The sequence below is a fragment of the Hydra viridissima genome, unplaced genomic scaffold, assembly GCF_058129835.1.
Source record: "Hydra viridissima isolate aposymbiotic clone 2 unplaced genomic scaffold, HvirCarnegie_v1 scaffold_12, whole genome shotgun sequence".
NCBI classification, from domain to species: domain Eukaryota; kingdom Metazoa; phylum Cnidaria; class Hydrozoa; order Anthoathecata; family Hydridae; genus Hydra; species Hydra viridissima.
Window position 1 is genome coordinate 2,735,065 of NW_028324311.1, and position 20,754 is coordinate 2,755,818.

At 35.9% G+C, this 20,754-nt stretch overlaps 1 protein-coding gene across 1 annotated transcript; it reads left to right on the forward strand.

The window, feature by feature from the left end:
* The first annotated feature begins 8,163 nt into the window (after positions 1–8,163).
* LOC149880755 (uncharacterized) lies at positions 8,164–10,156 on the forward strand. The gene is made up of 2 exons (XM_090069809.1): positions 8,164–8,596; positions 8,981–10,156. Exons 1-2 carry the CDS (start codon positions 8,173–8,175, stop codon positions 10,147–10,149), a joined length of 1,593 nt encoding a protein of 530 aa, XP_089925935.1. The 5' UTR covers positions 8,164–8,172; the 3' UTR covers positions 10,150–10,156.
* Positions 10,157–20,754: the final 10,598 nt, after the last annotated feature.

Below are 20,754 nucleotides of genomic sequence, written 5' to 3' on the forward strand. Positions count from 1 at the left end.
GTTGCAGCTCCATACTTAACCCCTGTATTATAAGCAGTCGTATCAAAAACCTTGGCAACAATGTTAGCTTTAATATCCCATTTTTCTAAGTCTTTTAAGACTCCCTTCCAGATAGCAAGTCCTGTACCAGACTGTATAAGTTTTATTGATAATATTTTGCCTTTAACACAATAAGGAAAATCACTCACAAAACAGTACTCAAAATATTCGCCAGAGATTTATTTCAAAAGCTTTCCATACCAGTTAAGTCTCAAATAATCTGATTTAACATAATTTTTAAATTCTGTTATTACTTTCCTTGCCAACATTTGCCTATTTTGCTTTTTTGATCTTCTTATGGTATTTGTTGAAATGTTCACATCCTCAGGTTTTACTCCTCCTGTATAAAATGAAAATAAAAGTTTAAAGATTGGTCAATAATATTTTTTTTTTATTAATCCAAAACCAACCTAGAACAATAGAGGCATTCATCATTAGTTGAGAATATGATAGGTTTGTTCTGTCTGCAGTTGCTGTTATTGTTGGATGAGAAATAAAGTTTTTTTGTAAAACAAAAGTAATAGTATCTAATCTAGTATCTTTCCTTGCCTCAGGTTCACTTTTAGGAGAATTCTGAGATGAAGCAACCGTAGAACTATTAGGTTCATTGACAAGAGATTCTTCAGCTAAGTCACTGGTATAACCATCAAACTGAACAGTTTCTTCATCATTTACTTTTCTTTTCTTTTCCTTCTCAGTCGCCGTCTGTTTCTCCTTACACTAAAGTCTAGCACATTATCCTTTATGCTAATTCCTCAAGTTTTTATTCCATTTTTGAGAGCTGTACCAGGCAATATCTTCATAGGCATACTTAGGTGGTCTGGATTTGCTAATTCCATTTTTACAACTAGGAGAAGTAATATCAAAAATTCCATATAAGACTTGATTGAAGCTCAGTTCAAGTAAATTCTTCATATTTAAGTGCTTACTTTTAGGTTTTGCAAGCAACCTCCATTTTACATTTAGCTTTAAAATATATTCAATACTGTAATTGTCTTGCTTATTGGGAATGTCGGCTTTATCTCAGAATAGTTTGACTGACTTCAAGCATTGCAGCTAACTTAAATTTTGAAATATTGCTTTGAGCATGCAATGCCTCCTTAACTTTAGAAAGCTCTTTATAGAAACTGTCAATAATTCTCAAGTTATACCTTAAAATTAAAGACACATATTAAATAAAAAATATAAATAAACTTTCAAAAGCTTAAAATAATGTCAGTCAGAGTTAAAATTGTGTCAAGTCTAACCAAAAAAATTTGTAAACATTTTTGGTGTGGGCAGAGATTTTGTTTTTAAATTTTCTAAACATTATTCAACCAACCATATTTTGTTTCTTGTCTTTAAAACGTTCTCGTATTTCTTTTTCACAGACTTTCTTACATTTTCTGATTTAGTATCTTTTTTCTTCTGTTTAAAAGGTGACGTTCTTTTTATAGTCTTTTTACTTTGAAACACATATATACTGTAATTTAAAAAATTTGAGCATCCATTATCTATTATATCTTGTTTATTATTACGTCTTTAAACGAACTTTGTTTATGACAAAAAGAACCATTCTGCAATTACTTAAAAAGTGTTTTGCAGAATATACAGAAAATTGGCATAACTTTCATGGAAGTATTTTGTTGATGTTTTAGTTTAATATTATAAATATAAGGATAAAATTCGGCAGTATTATAACTTATCCCACAAAAATCTTTTGATTTAAAAAAAATGCTTTTAATGATAAAAGGAACTACATTTACTGCAGCCATCATCACAATATCTTATTTGAAAAAATTTATATGACAATGTGCCCTAGTAAATATGTTAAAGAAGCTTATTTTTATTTGTGTATTAAGCTTTAATGCTGATAAGTATCACTTTTATTTGATCTTCATAAAACCTTTAGCTAAGTAGATCACTTGCAAGATTCTATAATGGAGCCCACAGAAAGATACATTGAACTTGCTTGTTGAGTTTTAAAGCTATGCTATTACTGATAACAAAGATTTATGCGTATTAAAGATTGTCACTTGTTAAAAATTTAACAACTTTATTAGATGTCATTTGGTAAAAATCTGTGTTTAATTGCTACAGACACTACATTTCCGTGTAGTGTCTGTAGCAATTAAATTTCGATTTCGCACGACTAATTTTAATTCTGTTAAAAAAACTGTTTGAAAAAGGTTTATCTTGTATCATCACTTATGATTCTGTTGAAGATGCTGATGAAAGCCTTTCTAGGTTTTAAAATACGCTGGTTGAAAAACTTTAAAAAGTTGAATAAATTGCCTATCATACCTACGCAATCTGTTATAAGTATGAAGAATATGCATATTAGATTTTTTGAGTTCGCTATCTTATCCGCGAAATATCCCGAGATCAACCTAAAGCTAGTGTGGCCACGTTAGAGGAACCGCGCTTGTTTGCAAGTTATAGCATCAGCGGCTGCCGTGGATGGTATCGCTTCTTCGTAACGGCTCCAGGCTCTGCTTCTTTGTAACAATTCACCACATCGACAACCACTAGAGCATATTTAAATGTGCGCTTGCCGACTTTGTCATGTATAGATGAAGTAAGCCCGTTTGGTTGACCTCGTTAAGTTTGCTCTCACCAACTATAGGCCTAGGTATTGTTTTTAACGGAATTGATGAAAAGTTATGATCTACGAGATCGCGGCTTTCCCTTTGTGGAGGAAAAACTTGCAATATATTTTGTTTACAGCTGGTAAGGTGCCACTCAGACGTTTTTTTAGTAGGGTGCGCTTCGAACGTCTTAACCCTAAAACATATAGGTCGAGCTCTTCTCTACTCGCATCGATCAGAACTAATAGTTCATCTATTCGGGCTCTTTTGAGCTTTTCTCCAAAAGACATTGACACATACACTGCAAGTTACCTCACTATATACTATAGGAAAAATTTCTTCTCTAAATAAAATTTAATCTCTAGGTCGCGGGAGTCTCTGTGCTCAAGGAAAGTCGTCTCACAGACGTCGATAATACTATAGAGAGCCTAGTAATACTGATAATAATTCTTCTCAAAGTGTCTGCAGCTGAGATTGCTCTTTGCTGCACGGTAAACTTCATCAAATTTTATCGTGACGGCTTTCCTCTCTAAACAGAAGAAAGTTTTATTTACCGGAATATCTCTGGATCAGTATATATTGAATATAGCCCATCAACTTCTCAGCCTCTCTCATCAAATCTTAGCTCGATCCTCGACACAAGTTTGGCTTTTTCCAACCGTAAGATAAGGCCGAGGCTCCTATGCCGACCACTGCGCTGTAATACGCAACGTCAACGATTTCTTTCTTACAGTCAAGTGTGGGGGTAAATCTTGCCAACCATTTTTGTCGATATATCACAACTCCAATTTGAACCTTACGACTAGTCAAGACAAATGAAGACTTACTGGGTGCGCACCTTAGCATTCTTACTTAATAAAACCCTAAAATTGAGGTATTGCCTGATCGAGATTTCTGGCTGTTTTTAATGAACCCAACTTTAATCAGGTGTTCAATCGTGAAGATGAGGTCCTTGATAAACTTAATCACACTACTAAAGTCATAGTTTATCAACGTTTCTTCCAAGCGAAACTAGTCAGTCCAGCTAGGGAATAGAGCATCGCGCGCGTTAGCTACAACCTTGATGTTCATACTCACTCTAACAAAATAGTCTAATTGGTGGTCATTATTTTAGAAAGGCTGGCCATCCCTAATTGGAATGATAAATCCTATAGAAGGTTATCTTCTTTGGGCGCAACGAACACAGGTAGGATATTTAGGGAAGACCCTATATATATATATATATATATATATATATATATATATATATATATATATATATATATATATATATATATATATATATATATATATATATATATATATATATATATATATATCTTAAATCATTACCGGCAGAGATCGTAGAAGAACTGCTTGGGGATGACTCAAACAAATCCATAAAGATTAGCTAAGAGCTCCGCAAAAAGAGCTCTGTTGAAATCTAACGTAGAAGGTTGGCTTTGCTTCAAGTAGTGGAAATTGGTTGCTTGACGAAAAAAAAAAGCTAATCGCATGACAATATCAAAAGATGGATTCAGAGGAGGTGACTTCCGTAGATTGAAAATATAGCAAGGATGGGCAAGAGTATTAGCACTGGGCTCAATCATATAGCATCAACAGCATACACAGGGCTTTTCAAAAGATACTCTCTCGTGGGTGATAACGCTGCCCTAAATTATTATTTCCATTATAACCTGGTCTTGCAGCACGCCCTGTGTGCCCTTTCAGGAAAAGTATGTCACCGTTTAAGTTTAGGTATTGCTCCGTTTGACTTTGTTGTTTAGCACCGTTCAGTATGTTGATTTAACTTGCCCAGCTTGGTCTGTTCAACGTGATGAACAGTTTTTTGAAAAAATGAGCACAGATGATTTTGATTTGTCTATTGAAACTTTAGATTTGATAAAGTATGATGGAGAAACCAACAGTCAACGTAAAACAAAAAGAAGGGAGAGCTGTTAAGGCAAAGTAGGCATTATTGCTTTAGCCATCGGAGCCGTAGCTTTCATCTTCTTAATCGTGCAGGCCAGAAATCTAAAGAAAAATGATCACACTAGCACTAAATTTCATTCCGCAGCGCACTCTGAACAGATATCCCCCCAAATCTAGACTTCTTTACGAACAGTGACAAACACTAAGAAGAAAGCGCCCTGTGCCCGCAACAGGTGCGTACAAAAACTCGAAAATGGCGATGTCTTTGAGATAATTGGCTGTCGCTAAGGATTCCTAAAAACGATGTTTCTAGTTGTCTTCGAGCATTCCGGGTTTTCCATCTCGCTGTCGTACGTTTTGTGCATCCCCCGTATCATTACTGTAGAGTTGCGCCCAATAATTATTTTCAAGAGCAATAAACTAATCGATAGTTAATTCTCTATCATTGATGGGGGCACTTATACCTTCCTGAAGTGAAGCAATTATCGCTCAAATTTGGGTATATAGTGTGTGATAAAACTAAGAAGAGGACTTTACCAATATCAATGACTCTGAGCTGGCTCGGTAGGATGCTGCATGTTGCGCCAATACATACAACTCCTATTCAAGGGATTGAGTTAACTTCAGACTCTGCTAGACTAGCAGCGATGACACCAGTCAGCAGACCAGTCTTGTCAGAGATAGCGATCCATACTGTTAGCCTTTTGGCTGTGTTTTTTCTTTTTTTCGATAGTAATCAGTAATCTTCAGAGAGCTTCTCTATATTATTAATCTACTGGAGGACCATCTAGAATCTCAGGGCAAATCTATCCGTAGCTAATAATATCGTCAGTGTCGACTCTAAGATCACGGATGGTGCGGATGGTGCTGTAAAAGCCATGCTTATGATGCTCAGCAACAATAAGTGTAACCTCTCCCAAGAAATTTTTGTGTTAGACTTATTTTATGGATGTGATTCTCGTTCAATTAGACCAATGGTGTATTAGGGTATATCATCAAAGACATGAGAAACCACAACATACATACCATCTATATTTTTATAATCAATCAGACCAGTGCCACTTTCACATTAGCCTCACCAATTCTTACTTCACAGTGCTCGAGGAAACGACAATCCAAATTTCCAGGGCTATGGATGTTTCTAATAACGTACGATGCTGATAAGTTCTTCAACTTTCCAGGGTAATGGTAGCAAGGTTCTTGATATTATTAGTTTTGATTACGAGTTATGGGATCCAAACGATAAGCAAAGTGGAAGATGTGGCCTGATACTTGCATTGAGCAAATATTCTCTAAATTTGTTGAGACTGATAGCTGGCGTCGGAAAAGTCCTTTTAGTGTTTGAGAAATGTGATATCTAGGGCCACTCTTGTCGATGGTCAAAAATATATTTGCTGATTTAGTGCGCTACCAGACAGCTAGTCCCAGCAATGCAGCTACCGAAGCCCATGATTAACGTGTTGAGTTCTGCCTGATACTCTTCTGATGACTTACCTGTGGGTAGCTAAACAACAGTTTTTTTAACAGCGTTGGCCTTCAAAAGTATGGCGCGCCAACGCTGTTGAAAAACCTGTTGTTTAGCTACCTAATGTAAAACTGTAAGTAATATCACTTATTATTCTTATGTGTAGAAGTGATAGGTTGATTTGCAGTAGATGTTATGGATTGTGTTGCGTTTAAATTAAATATAAACGCACATCAAATCTCATGGATATTTTCTCTCTTAAACCTGATGGCTTACATATAATTAAGCGAAAGTTACATACACAATTTTGCAAAGACTATATTGATGATTTGTATTTAATTGCTAACGACAGCTGATGAAACTTTAAGCGCTTAGAACGGCACTTAAAGTTTAATCAGCAGTCGTCAGCAATTAAATAAAAATCATCAATATAGCCTTTGCAAAATTGTGTATGTAACTTTCACTTAAGTGTCCTTATTCATATTGAGAAAAAAGAAATTAGTTTTTATATCTGCAGTTGGAAATCTATTCATTCATATCGTTCCGTAGAACTCCTTAATCTAAAATAAGGATCGTGTGCTATTAGTTGAGACATAACTTGTAACTTCTTAAGATTTCTCTAAGGTTATAGAAAATACAGCACTTAATAATATTTCACTTAACTGTAGGTTTTATATTTTGTCTTCCATACCTCCTATGATGGCTACATACATACATATATACATACATACATACATACATACATACATACATACATACATACATACATACATACATACATACATACATACATACATACATACATACATACATACATACATACATACATACATACATACATACATACATACATACATACATACATACATACATACATACATACATACATACATACATACATACATACATACATACATACATACATACATACATACATACATACATACATACATACATACATACATACATACATACATACATACATACATACATACATACATACATACATACATACATACATACATACATACATACATACATACATACATACATACATACATACATACATACATACATACATACATACATACATACATACATACATACATACATACATACATACATACATACATACATACATACATACATACATACATACATACATACATACATACATACATACATACATAAATGCATACATACATAAAGCCTTGATTAAATGCTTAAAAAAGTTACTAAAAAATCGGTAAAAAAAAGTCGTCGTAATGACGACATAAATTGTGGGTAATGAAAAGCGTAAATCTTATGCAAGAATAAAAAAAAAAAACGGGTGTCTTCTATCAAGTGATAGAATTAACTTTTTCATATACTCATTTAAGAATCAGTTACTGTGAAATCAATTTGTAAAAAAAATCAAAAAAGAGTTTACAATAACTTTTTCTAAAGATTGCATTTTAAGTTACATTTTTCTCAAAATTACATATTTTTTATAAAACCATGTCATTTGAAACAAGACACCCGTGTTATCTTTTGGATTTAATTAATGTTTTTAATCATTAGCTTGCAGCAGCCGTTTTCATTTATTAAATTTTATTTAATAAACAAAATGGCTGTTGCTAGCTCATCGACTACTGTCTTTGAACAAAATGACTTTTGCTGCTGCTGCTGGGAATTTTTAGGAGTGAGGGCCAAGTCTTTATACCCTGTAAATTAAAACAATAAAAACAATAGAAGATCTGACGAAGCTGTATATATATCCAGGGTATTCCCTTGAAATTGGTAATTACCCAACTGTAGTTTGCTCTAGTTGTAGAAGAAACCTTTACTTGATGAAGTCCAGAATACACCCAGAGGCTCGTGGGGAGAGAGAGTATCAAAGGTAATTCTCATATTTAAAAAATAAAAATATTTTTTAAACTCATTAATTTTTTAAAGTGTTATTATAAAGTAAGCCTATTAATCTCTAAAAAGTTTTATGTTTTATTTAAAAAACCATACCACTATTTATATTAAATCATTCATTGTAATGAAGCATTTATCTTTATATAATTATGTATTTAAATACCACTTTTGAAGGTTGAGTGGAAAATGCTGACCAGGAAATCAGCTTCAATGCTCCAAAGTAGTGAAACAGAACCAATCATATCTTCTTCACCAGATAACTTAAAGCTCTGAGGAAAATGTTTCTCAATGTTATCTCCTGGACACACCCACAACTGTTCTTCTTCAGTTGCTGTAACAAACTTGATCTCTCTTGCCAAGAGTTTGGGAAGCATTCAAGCTGAACAAGTTGCTTCAGGTTTATTAAAAGTTAAGATGAAAGCTGACTGCATTCCAAAAGGAGCAACTTTTTCTTTATCAACTGGTGGAAACCCATTGGTTGTAACTGTTGGATGTCCTGCCAACAAGGCAAATCGAAGAACAGTAAAACAAGTATCTTTACAGGCTATAAAAGAACTTCAAGTAATATTGGAACTTTCTATTAACGACACCAAACAGTTAATATCTTCTCTTCGGAAAGGATTAGGGAATAAGACTGCTGTAGAACCTAATATTTTTGGCAAATTGAATGATCTTGAGGAATCCATATCACATTTTTATAATGTAGAAAAGGAAATTTATAAGTATTAATTACAAAAGTGCACTTTCAGAGTGTTCTAACATTTTGTATGAATATGTTTTATATGTAAAGAGAAAGAGATCCTCCACCATGAATTAGTGATGGCTACACATACAAATATTGTAACTATATAATGTGTAACCATTATAAGTTAAGTAGTTTTTTTTGTAAAATTAAGTGCAACAAATATTAAATTGACTTATATATAAATTAGAATTTATTGTTATCTTTTTTGTGTTTTATACATTTAATTTTTTTGTGTTAAAGCTTTAATCCCTAAATTTTCCCAATCTGGAGATGCTTCAACAAGTCGTTGATTGTGAAGGCTATTTTTTAGTGTATAAATAAATAATGACATTATTTAAATATTTTTACAGATAGGTTTCCTAGACAGTGAAGATGGAAAAGTTTCAAAGGATCTTGTGTATGTTCAAGAGACATCATCTTTCATATTGGATTTGATAAATCAACGTGCTCTAGACCTTCATTCAGCATTTGTAAGAATTTCTATGGATGGTGGAGGATCTTTTTTGAAAGTTATAATTAATGTCTTTGATGCAAATGAAAGAACAAGGTATGCAATTTACATGAATAGTGGTGTTCAGCGTTGTCTAATTCTTGAAATAGTTGAAGATATTCCTGATACAAACCATAACTTAAGAATAATATTAGAAAAACTCAATTTGCAAGATGTCAAGTTTTTTGCAGCATTTGATTTAAAGTGTGCCAATGCTGTGTTTGGTCTGTCAGGCCATGCAGGAAAAAGAGCTTGCCTGTGGTGTGAAGAGTTGAGAAATGAAGAATGCGGAGAACTAAGAACTCTTGGGAGTCTAGATTATTGGTTTGAAAAATATGTTGTGGAAAATAACTCCAAGAAATCTAATATGAAACATTATATGAATGTGATATATCCAAGGATTCTCTACCAAGAGGAGAATCCAGATACTCTAATCCAGCATTTAGTAACACCTCCTGAATTGCATCTTTTGATTGGAGTTGTATCTACTTTAGGATGTCTGCTTATGGATACATGGCATGAATTTGATGACTGGCTGAAAACTAAAAATGTTCTTCAGAGAGGGTACCATGGTAGAGGTTGGGATGGAAATAATTCCAACAACATCTTGAAAAACCTGGATGAACTTGATAAAGTTGTTACATTTCAGGTTCCTCAACTTAGACCTATAGTTCAGTGCATGAAAGACTTTAAAAAAGTAAAGGATTCTTGTTTTGGTCGAACTCTTGAGTCAGATTATAAGTTAGTATTTGCTCATTTAAAAAACTCCTTCCTATCTACCCAAGATCTTGCACAGGTTCTATGGAAAAAAATTTCAGTAAGTTGGAAGTTTCACATTTTGCTGTGTCATGTTCAGCCCTTTGTTGAATACCATAACTGTGGCCTATCCAAGTTTGCTGAACAGTGTGGAGAAGCTATTCATTCTAAATTTAAGCCTACATGGAGTAAATTTAAACGTAAAGAAGAGCATACTCGACATGGAGAGCAACTACTATCCTCTGTAGTTGATTTTAATGGAAGAAGAATTTAACATTAACTTTGATTTGCAGCCCTAGAAACAAAAAGAAGTCAACAAGTCCAGGATAGTGACTATAATCCTGTCAAAACGACTATTTTCATAGCCACAAAATTTGTTTAAAAATATTACAAATGGCTTGTTTTGTAATATCTCAAGAGTTCTAATTCACAAGAACAACTTTCATTTTAGGCATGTATGTTTTTATAGTGACCACTATATAAAGAGAGTTCTGGCTCATTTTCATTTTTCATCATCGTTGTGTAAATTTTGATGATCGAGAGGGGTTGAAAATTTTGATGATCGAGAGGGGTTGAAAATTTTGTGAGACATAAAAAAATGATTTTCAAAAAAATTAGGTGACAAAAGATTTTTATTTTTCATGACGTGATAAACGCGTAATGAAAAAAACTTTTTAATTGTTGTAAAGGTGTTTAAATCTTGCACGACGCATTTCTTTTTCTTTTTTTATTTGCTCTTGTTCTTATTTTTCTTCGAGAATTAATTTGTAGGTTTCAATGACTTGCCATCCTGCTCCTTGACTCCTTAAATATTCGATTCGGTCAAGTGTTTTTATGCTTCTAAATTTCCCGTCCTCATTTCGTAAGATTTTTGTTTTTCCGTTCATTTTATTATGTCAAGAAAAAAATTTTTTTCACAAAATTGAATTTAAAAAAGGGACGCTTGAGAATGGGGAGTTTGGTCCGAGAAGCAATCCAGCGCCGATAGATTCATATCCTCTTCCGCTTTTGACGTATTGTCCATCTCTGAGTGAGCCTCCTTTAGGCCAGGGTGTTAAAGATAATCCGTTTCCTCCATGTGGTACCATTTTAAAAGCGTTTCCATTTTTTTTGGCGTAGATGACACCTCTTCCTGAAATTTTATCGATCACATTGGACCCAATAGAGGAGGCAGCTCCACCCAATAAACCAGTGGCAAGCACTGGAGTGGCTCTAGCTGCAAGCATTCCCAATAAAGGTAAAAGAGCTCCAATAAATCCTCCTTTCACATTTGCGTTGTGTTCTACTTGGGTTTTGCTCATTTTAATGGTGACTCCAACTCCTCCATGGAGAGCGTCTAAAAGTTTTCGGTGTTGATTTTGCGTCACAAGTAAAACGTCGTTTCCGTTAAAATCATCTCTTGAAATCCGGATGCTCACGGGTTTACCTTACTGTCCCTGAGACACATTTAATTTGACACTAACATATTTGCTCATTTTTAAAATGCCGGGAAAAAATATTTATTTCACTTCTCGGATGTGATAACGGATCGTGATGTCCTCGCCGCGAAAGTCGATTAAATTTCCATTTTGGTCAACGACGCGAGTGATCATCGTTAAAATTTCTGGGACTTTGACAGGGAGGTAAACCAAATGGGTGGGTCTTTCGATGATTTTAAAACCGGGACCCACATCTGGATAAAAGGAGTAAATGCAATTTAATTGCGAGCCGTTGATGTAAGCCGATCCGATGACGTTGTTGACGATTCTGATCGTGTTGACGCTTGAAATTCTGACGATGTCGTCGGATTCGTATTCCGAATTGGAGTCCAATTGTCTTTTTGTGAATCCCAAAAGTGAGGCGATGCTGTTTTCCGCGTTCAAATCCATCAAATAATTCTGTCCAAGTTTGATGGTTGATTTTGAAGTGTTTGAATTGGATCCGATTTTTATGTTTTCTGGAGAGTAGCTGATTTTATTTGCTGTGACGTAACTGGTGCTTTGAGAAGCATAATTTTTTATTGTGTTTGAGACGGTCTTTTGTAAATAATTGTTGATGTCAATGATGTCATAGCTCCCGTCTGGAATGACGACGTTATCCCAATTGGCTCCGTTGTTCATGCTGTACCGGAAAGAATTGTTTTTGCTTGTGATGTTTGGAAAGCTGTTGTACGTCTCAAGACCAAGAAAAGCCATTTCATAAGTTTTTCCTTTTTCAAAAACGATTTTGACCAAGAATTCTGTTATTATTACGTTGGAATTTCCATCCACGTCGATGATTATGCCTGACATTTTTTTATTACGCGTCATTTTTTTTTTTTTTAAATGGCTTCCTTTGGAAAATAAAAATTGTCAAATCTGCTTCGATATTTTCCATTGTACTTTTTTGACGACAAATCAATCACCGCAAATCCGTGATGTTCAGACCAGCAATGTCTGCAAAACTTTTTAAACTCTTCTTTTCTCATGTCGCTCGAAACGTGGTCTCGATAAATGTGGTCAATGTTTTTTGAGTCTTGAGGAAAGAGACAAATAAGATTGGTGTTTTCTCTGATCGTTTGTCTTGGGAGCATGAAATAATTTTGGGCGAGGTAAAAGCAATCGACGTTGGAGTGTCTTCCTCGGATGTAATATTTTTCGCACTTGTTTTGTTTGGTCAATTGCAAGTCGTCAAAGATCATCAAATTGTGTTTGGACGAATCGAGATCTTCAGGTTCAGGTACATCGTCAGCCGTTTCAAAAAATTGACACTCCATGTCCTCGGTTTCGGAATAATTTTTTGAAAGGTCGTTGATGACACATTCAGGGTTTAGATTCAATTTTTCTATTTCGTTTTGTACCTTGAACAAGTCGAGGATAAGTTTTTTTGACAAAATTTTTTTCGAACGAACTTTTTAGTATTTTGTACTCGGGGTGGAAAAGAGATTTTCCAAAAACTTGCAAATGGTTGTAATCCAACCATCCAGGTTTGAGCAGTAAATTGAGAAGCAACGTTGTTTTTCCGCATCCGGACTTTCCAACGATGATTCCTCGAATGCTTCTCGGTAAAAGCTTGTTGTTGTTCCTTTTGCTTTTTCCAATATTTCATGACAAATCGGTCACTTCCATTTTTTAATTTAAAATTTTCTTTTTTTTAAATAAAAATGTACTGCGTCAAATGCAAAAGGGAAACAGAAACGATCGATTTGAGAAATGAGGTCACAAAAAACAACAGAAAATGGTCAAAGGAACTTGTGATGTTTGTGGAACGACCAAATGTAAGTTTGTTTCTTCTCATACGGCAAAAGGGGGAGACTTGGTGGAATCGATCAACAATTTTTCAAAAAAAAAAAAGCTTCTGTGGGCGAAATTTCCAGGAGAAATGCATATTCCAGGAATGAATTTTGCAGGGTCTGGCACAAACTTGGACAAAAGGCTCAGATCCACCGACATGTATCAAGAGTGGAGCAAACCGGTTGACCGAGTTGACAATGCGGCATACCATCACGATTTGGCATATAAATATTTAAACGACGTTCAAAGCAGAAATTTGGCAGATCAAATGATGCTTGAAGAAATGAACTCCATACCAAACCCCACTCAAAAAGAAATCAACGAGAGAAAAATTATCACGCCAATCATCAAAACCAAAGCCAAATTCGGGTTGGGTGTCTCTGCAAAAAAAAAAAAATTCCTAGTTTAAAATGGACGGATCAGCTTGCAGAGGAGCTTCACAAACCGGTGATTCATAATTTTAAAAAAAGAAAAGTGTTTGTGAACGACGTCGATGAAATATGGGCCCCAGATTTGGTTGACATGCAATCGTTTTCAAAATTCAACAACGGAGTAAAATATTTGCTCACGGTGATCGACGTGTTTTCAAAGTATGGATGGATCGTTCCGTTAAAAAGCAAAACAGGTCTTGAAGTGGCTGAAGCGTTGAAAAAAATCTTTGAAGGTCTCCACGGATCCAAAAAATCTGAAAAAAGAAAGTGTGTCAAAATGTGGGTTGACAAAGGAAAAGAGTTTTACAACAAGCACGTGAAAGCGCTGGGAGTGCAGTTGTATTCCACTGAAAACGAGGGAAAAAGTTGTGTCGTCGAGCGATGGAACAGAACGATGAAAGAAAAAATGTTTAAATATTTTTCAGCCAACAGCACCAATAAATACATTGACGTTTTAGACGAAATGGTGAAAAATTACAACAACACAAAACACTCTTCCATCAAAATGACTCCAGTTGAAGCCAGCGAAGAAAAGAACAAAAATAAGGTCTGGATGAATTTGAATGGAAAGACACAAACAAAAAGAGCAGAACCGAAATTTTCAATGGGTGACCAAGTGAGGATCATAAAAAAGAAGTCTAATTTTGAAAAAGGGTACACACCAAGATGGACTGAGGAGGTTTTTACCGTGTCAAAAATTCAGCGAACGGATCCACCCACGTACAAAATTACCGATGCCAACGGTGAAGAGATTTAAGGAACTTTTTACGAGCAGGAAATGCAAAAGACGCATCAAGACATATTCAGAATTGAAAAAATAATTCGCCGAACAAAAAGCCAATCACTGGTCAAATGGAAAGGATATCCAGACTCGTTCAACTCATGAGTGGATCATAAAGAATTGATCCGTTTAAAAAAGTGATATAAAAAATTTTCTTTTCTTTATAAAAAGATGAATTTCGTAACGATTAAAAATTTTGACGAGAGCAGATTATCGGTTAGAGAAATTTATTTAGCAACCAAGCCCATTCAATACTAAAAGATTCCGCTTTTTTATGAGTACCCCCATGGAAAAGGACCTTTTATTTTAAGAACTCCCGTTTTGTTTTCTCTGGGCGTGTTTGAAAATTGCAATTTTGCAACGGGCGAGCTGGAGGGATATTCTATGTTCTTTCTCGGCTTCAACGAAAAAAACGGAATGAACGAAAAAGAAAAAAAGTTTATCGAGGGGACTGAAAAAATAACAAAATTTCTTCGCGAGAAAGTCAAGGAAATGGTTCCCACTTTGAAAAAAGGAGGAAGAACGAAAAAAATAGTGACGGAGGAGTTGTCCATTTTGAAAAACAAATCCGATAATCCAAACGCAGCGCCCATTTTTTTCGGAAAAATGTTTGCAAAGAAAAACGAAAAAAGCATTGAAGTGTCTTCTTTGTTTTTCAAAAAGAAAACGAAAGAGTTCGTGAAAGTGGATTCTTTGGAATATGTTCGACAAAAGTCTTACGCTGTGGCCTCTTTGAGAGTGGAAGGTGTTTTTATTGGATCGCAGATCGAGTCCATTCAGGTTAGAATTCCCGAAGTGGTCATTGCAAAAATGACCACTTCGGGAATTCTAACCTGAATGGACCCCCCACACACACACACACACACACACACACACACACACACACACACACACACACACAAGTTGTTTAAAAACAGCGCCTCAGCAGAGAATCACAATTTTAATTTTCATTTGAGCCATTTGGAGGAGAGAATCAAGGAGTTGGAACGAAAAAATCCGAAAAATATTATTTCGGTCAAAAAAAAGTTGGATCATCCCACCTATTTCAACGCCAAAGGACAGCACGAGATTTTTGCTCAGAAAGACATTAAATTTCCTGCTCTTTCTCACACGCAAATCTCGTTGTCCGTTGGACTTCAATTGGACAAAGGGATTGCTGTCGTCACTTTGATGAACAAAATAAGCGACCAATTGAGCTTCCACAAAAACAACGCTCTTATTTCCGAGTCTGTGGACAACGTCATTTTGGACGTGAACAGCAACAGCATCCATGACGTCATCATCAAAAAAGGCGAAAAGCTTTGTATAATAAATCACATCGATTCGAATTAAAAAAATCTGACGTTGTTAAATAAGATGGAGGTAATAAAAAACATTGAAAAAATTTACCCAGTTCTTCCAACGGCACCATCGGATGGTGGGCACATTTACCGGCTTCAAAAAATAAGTGAGATCCAAAAAGAAATGGAGGTTGAAAAAGGGAAACGAATGGCCTTAAGCAAAAAATACCATCGAGCGGCAAAAATTATTCGTTTCGCCGATGACGGATTGAAAACGGTATGCATTGGTTTGGGGGTTACAGGGATTGCACTTTTGTCAACCGTCGTTGCCACTCCAGTTTCGATTGCGTGCGAAGGGGTTGCTGTTGGATTGGGAGCTTTATCCATTTTCGGAAATCAACAGAACAAAAAAATGATGATGAAGGCTGAAAAGCACGAAAAATTGAAAGTTCTTTCTGAATCAAAATTGAACACGATTAACGACCACATTTCAAAATCTCTCATGGATGGATTTGTGATCGATTCCGAATACGAATTAGTTCTTAACGAGCTCAAAAAATTCAAAACCATGACTGAAGAAATACGGACCAATGCAAAAGCAGCATTGATGAATTGACCAAAGAATCGTTGATCCAAAAAGGAAGAGAGGACGCGATAAAAGCATTCAACAACCTTTTTAAAAAAGGCGAGTAAACGCAAACACGAACGAGTTTTTGTTTAAGTTTTTTCCTCCGTATTTTAAAAAATGTCCTTCTTTAAAATACAAGACCCGAAAAACCGAGATGAGATTGTGAAAAATTATATGGCCAACAGAGAAAAGATTTACAATGAGAGTCTCAACGCCAACATTTCAGATGCAAATTATCAGACTGATTTGAGTAAGTTTTTTAAACCACTGATTGAGAGCAATGAAAAGGTGAAAAAATAACTAAAGAGCATCGCATACAAAGAGGTTGGAAACGGTCCACTGACTTTGACTTACCCAGAAAGCGAGTCGTCTTCTGAAAGTCGCGGAAAAATGTTTATTGGAGACAAAGAAATTTTTATCGACAATAATGACGTCATTATTGATGGAGAAAAGTACGAGGGGACGGTAGGTTTTTGGGAGCTGATCACAAGATCTAAACCTGATAAAAGCAAATACACGGATGAGGACTTGAAAAATTATGAAAAAATACTGGTTGAAACGCATGCAATGGAGAGGGAAGGGAAACTAACTGTACCAAAAGCATCGAGAAGTGAAAAGTGGAAACGATTGTTTCAAAATTTTGGGAAATAAATTACGCAAAAACGAGAGGGAAAAAAGCTCACGGGGTGATCATTCTTCCGAGCGATCCGAATGCGCTTGTGCAAAGACTTAGCTTGAGCATCGCCGCAGGACATACTGGAAATATTGCATCGAGAAACGAAGCTGTTGCCATTTGTGACGAGCTTTTGAGACAGGGTGAAATCAACAAGGAGGAATACAGATCAATTCAAAATAACATCGAGTCGTGAAACACGAATCCAAAGGATCCAAAAAAATATTTTCTCGTTTTAAAAAAATGCTCATTGTGAACAACAGAAGATATATAAAAAAGAACGTCGTCAGGGGTGGGGGGATCGTGGACACGATTAAAAATTTTTTGAGGAGAATGGCAGCTTCAAACGCTTCGCGATCGTCTCTTCATTTATTGAGAAAGGCACCAGCAAGCGAAATTGGAAGAGAAGTGATCACAGCCGCCAAATCTGCAGGAAAAGAATTAGCCTCTTCAGCAATATTAACCGCCAAAGACGCTGCCATCGACAAAGGAAAAAAAGCGATTGAAAAAGTTTACGTCAAGACTGGTACGGTGAATCCGAGCCAATTGCTCAACACGATTGTATACGATGCGGCAAAGGTGGATCAGTATGCATCGATTAATCCAATGGAAGAGCTGCATAAAAAAATGTTTGGATCTTCCATTCAAGTAAAAAAGAAAATGACGAAAAAGAACGCGGCCAGAATCCAAGATCTCGTAAAAATGGGGAGCGGGCTTTTGATTGCTTGATTTTTTTTGCGAATCAAAATGACATAAAAATTTTTTTTTGTCATTTTAAAAAATGATAAACACCGACAGATTAAGAGTTGATGAAATGCCCGAGTACGACACCGGCATTGAAAAAGTTGATTTTATTGAGTACCTCCCAACAAACCTCGATTTAAATTCTTCGTGATCGATCGTTTTTGAGATTGATTGTCAGTCTGTGCAGACACTTCCGTCTGAGGCCTACATCCTTGTCGAAGGGGTTCTGAAAAAAGCGGATGGAATACACAGCAGCAGACAACAGCAGCAGACAACATTGCTCTGGTGAACAACGCCGTCATGTATTTGTTCAGTGAGGTCACTTATGACTTATCAGGACAGCAAGTGGAACGAGTCATGTATCCAGGTCAAGGAACAACAATGCTTGGATTGTTGAAATACCCTTTTGGTTTTCAGCTTGCAGATGGTTTAAAACAAATGTGGTACAAAGACACCTCAAATGCTACTGGAACCACAGGGTTCAACGTCAGACGAGACCACCTGTTTGCAGACACCACATCCATTGGCGCATTTTCGTTCCGGATACCCTTAAAGCACATTTTTGGTTTTTGCGAAACTTATGACAAAGCCGTTTATGGATTCAGACACACCATCACCTTCACAAAAAAAGAATACGACGACGCCATTTACAGATCGGGGACTGTTACTGCAGGAATGGTTGACTTTAAAAAATTCCGACTTTTCATGCCAAGAATTGAGCTGGATGTTTTGAAGAAATCAGAATTTCTGAATTTTATGACGAAAAAAATTTCTGTACCAGTGGCATATAAGGCAAACAAAGTCGAAAGGCAAGCCATTCCCGCTGGTCTCACAGAATTCACCTGGACCCTTGGAAGAATCACGGACAAAAGCGTTCCAAGATTTATCGTGTTTGGGCTTCAGACAAACAGACCATCCAGTCAAACCGCAAATCCAGCTGTATTTGACCATTGTGACGTCAACAATTTTTTCGTGACCGTCAATGGAGTAAAATATCCAAATTACAATTATGAATTGAATTTTGGAGAAAAGAAAATTGTCATGGCTCATTCTGACGCGTTCTCTTTTGACGAAAAATATTACGGAACAAACGAACTTGTTTGTCAATCCGGTTTGACTCTGCTTGAATACAAAAATTTGTTTCCGTTGTTTTTTGTCGACATTAGCAAGCAAAAAGAAAGGGTTGTTTCCGAAACGGCCGAATTGGTTGTAAACCTCAAATTCCGAACTGCAGTGTCAGACAGCACCGTTATTTTTGCAGTGATCATTTCCGACAAATTGATCAAATTCGTTTCCGACGGAACCAACATGAACGCTGTTTATTAGGTCAGAAAGACCGCCATGAGATTCTTGACAAAAAAATGGTTTAAAAAAAAATTTTCTTTTTAAAAATAAAACATGCGGTATACAAAAAATTATCTGAAAAATTTGCTGGTAGAAAATGGAGTCACAATGACCTCAAACAATTTGTTGACTTTGATGATGATTGCGGTTGAGAACAACCTGATAAGCAAAGATTTGCTTTTGGAAAGTGCAAAAGAATACAGAACGGTGGGTCGACCAAAAAAAGAAAACGCGAAAACGGAAAACGCGAAAACGGAAAACGCGAAAACGGGAAAATCGATCGATCCAAAATACGAGAGGCTTGGTTCAATTCGAAAACAACCTGTGTCTGTAAAAATGACCAACATCGAAACCGGGGAAGTGGTTGAATACGAATCCCTTTACAAAGCGATGAAAAAGACGGGGCATGGATGGAGGTATTTGGAACGTCGAAATGGAAAAGTGGAAGATGGGATAAAGATTGAAATTCTAAATTCGGAAAAGCTCGAACACAGAAAAAAATCGCCAAGTCCGAAAAAATGAAAAATGCGAAAAAAAAATTTTCAATTCTCTTGGAAAAAAAGAATTGAAAAAAATTTTTCGTAAAAAGAAAAAAAATTGATTTTGCGAAAAAAATTTTCTTGGCGTAATAAAATGGAAAACAAAATGCGCAAACCCGCAAGGTAAGAAAAAATCGACAAAAACAAAAAAATTGATTTTGAGTTAAATAATTTTCTTGGCGTAATAAAAATGGAAAACAAAACTGTCAAAGAATTGCGAGAAATTGCCTAAGTCTAAAAATTGAAAAATTATTCCGAGATGCGAAAGGCTGATCTCGTTGAAGCAATAAAAAACACAAGACCTGTTATTGACTCTCAACCATCAGCTCGCAGACAAACCACTGAGGCAAGACCTCTGCCCGATCCGAAGGTGGATGAAAAACCAACAGTGGTTAGGTTTGTTCAGCCTTACGCTCCGAAACCTGTCATGGCTCCGAAACCTGTCATCGCTTCGAAACCTGTCATCGCGTCGAGTCAATCTGTCATGTGGAAACCAGCTCTTCCTCCAAAACCAGCTCATTTGCAAAATCCTATCGTTGCAACGACATCTGTTCAAGAGCCTTCGCGTTATATCATTGACGCTCCTGTTCCAGATTCAACTCCCGTTATGACTCCTGGAACTTTTTCAAGGTTTGCAACAGCTGTAAAAAATGTGGCTGTCAACAGTTTCAACAGCGTGCTTGAGTTTGTCTATCCGTACGTTCCAGATGCGGTTAAAAAAAGCTGGAAAAATAAAAAAAGAGAATTGAAAAAAAGAATCGTGTCTCTCAAATCGCTCGTGTTCGGAAAACCTCAAATTGATTTTCAATTGTCTGATCACGCGTTGGGTCGTACTGCCAAACAATTTTCGCATCAAGTCGAAGGAAACTATATTGACGCATATGCCTTTTTAGAATTGGCGAAAGACGCAGCGATGAAAATTCTTCGAGAGAATAAAAATAAAAAAAATGAGGTTGATTTGTTGCTCATTTCAGACAAAAAAAAACAAACCATTATTGCCTGATAAAAAATCTAAGTCGACTCATTTTAACCCAAGCAACCAAACACAACGGAAAAAAATTTTTTTGCAGAAATTGCTTGCAGGGGATGAAAAGCGAGGAGGACCTTTCAAAGCATTCATCATATTGCAGAGAGAACGAGTGTGTAAAAATGGATCTCCCTGATAAAGGAACAACCCTTCAGTTTAAAGGCTTCGAAAAGTCGATGAA

Bases quoted from the DNA above. Each gene is read 5' to 3' on its own strand.
- LOC149880755 (XM_090069809.1), top strand. From the start codon at position 8,173: ATGTTATCTCCTGGACACACCCACAACTGTTCTTCTTCAGTTGCTGTA. The intron at 8,597-8,980 runs AAATTTATAAGT...TATTTTTACAGA, and splicing joins TTTTTATAATGTAGAAAAGG to TAGGTTTCCTAGACAGTGAA.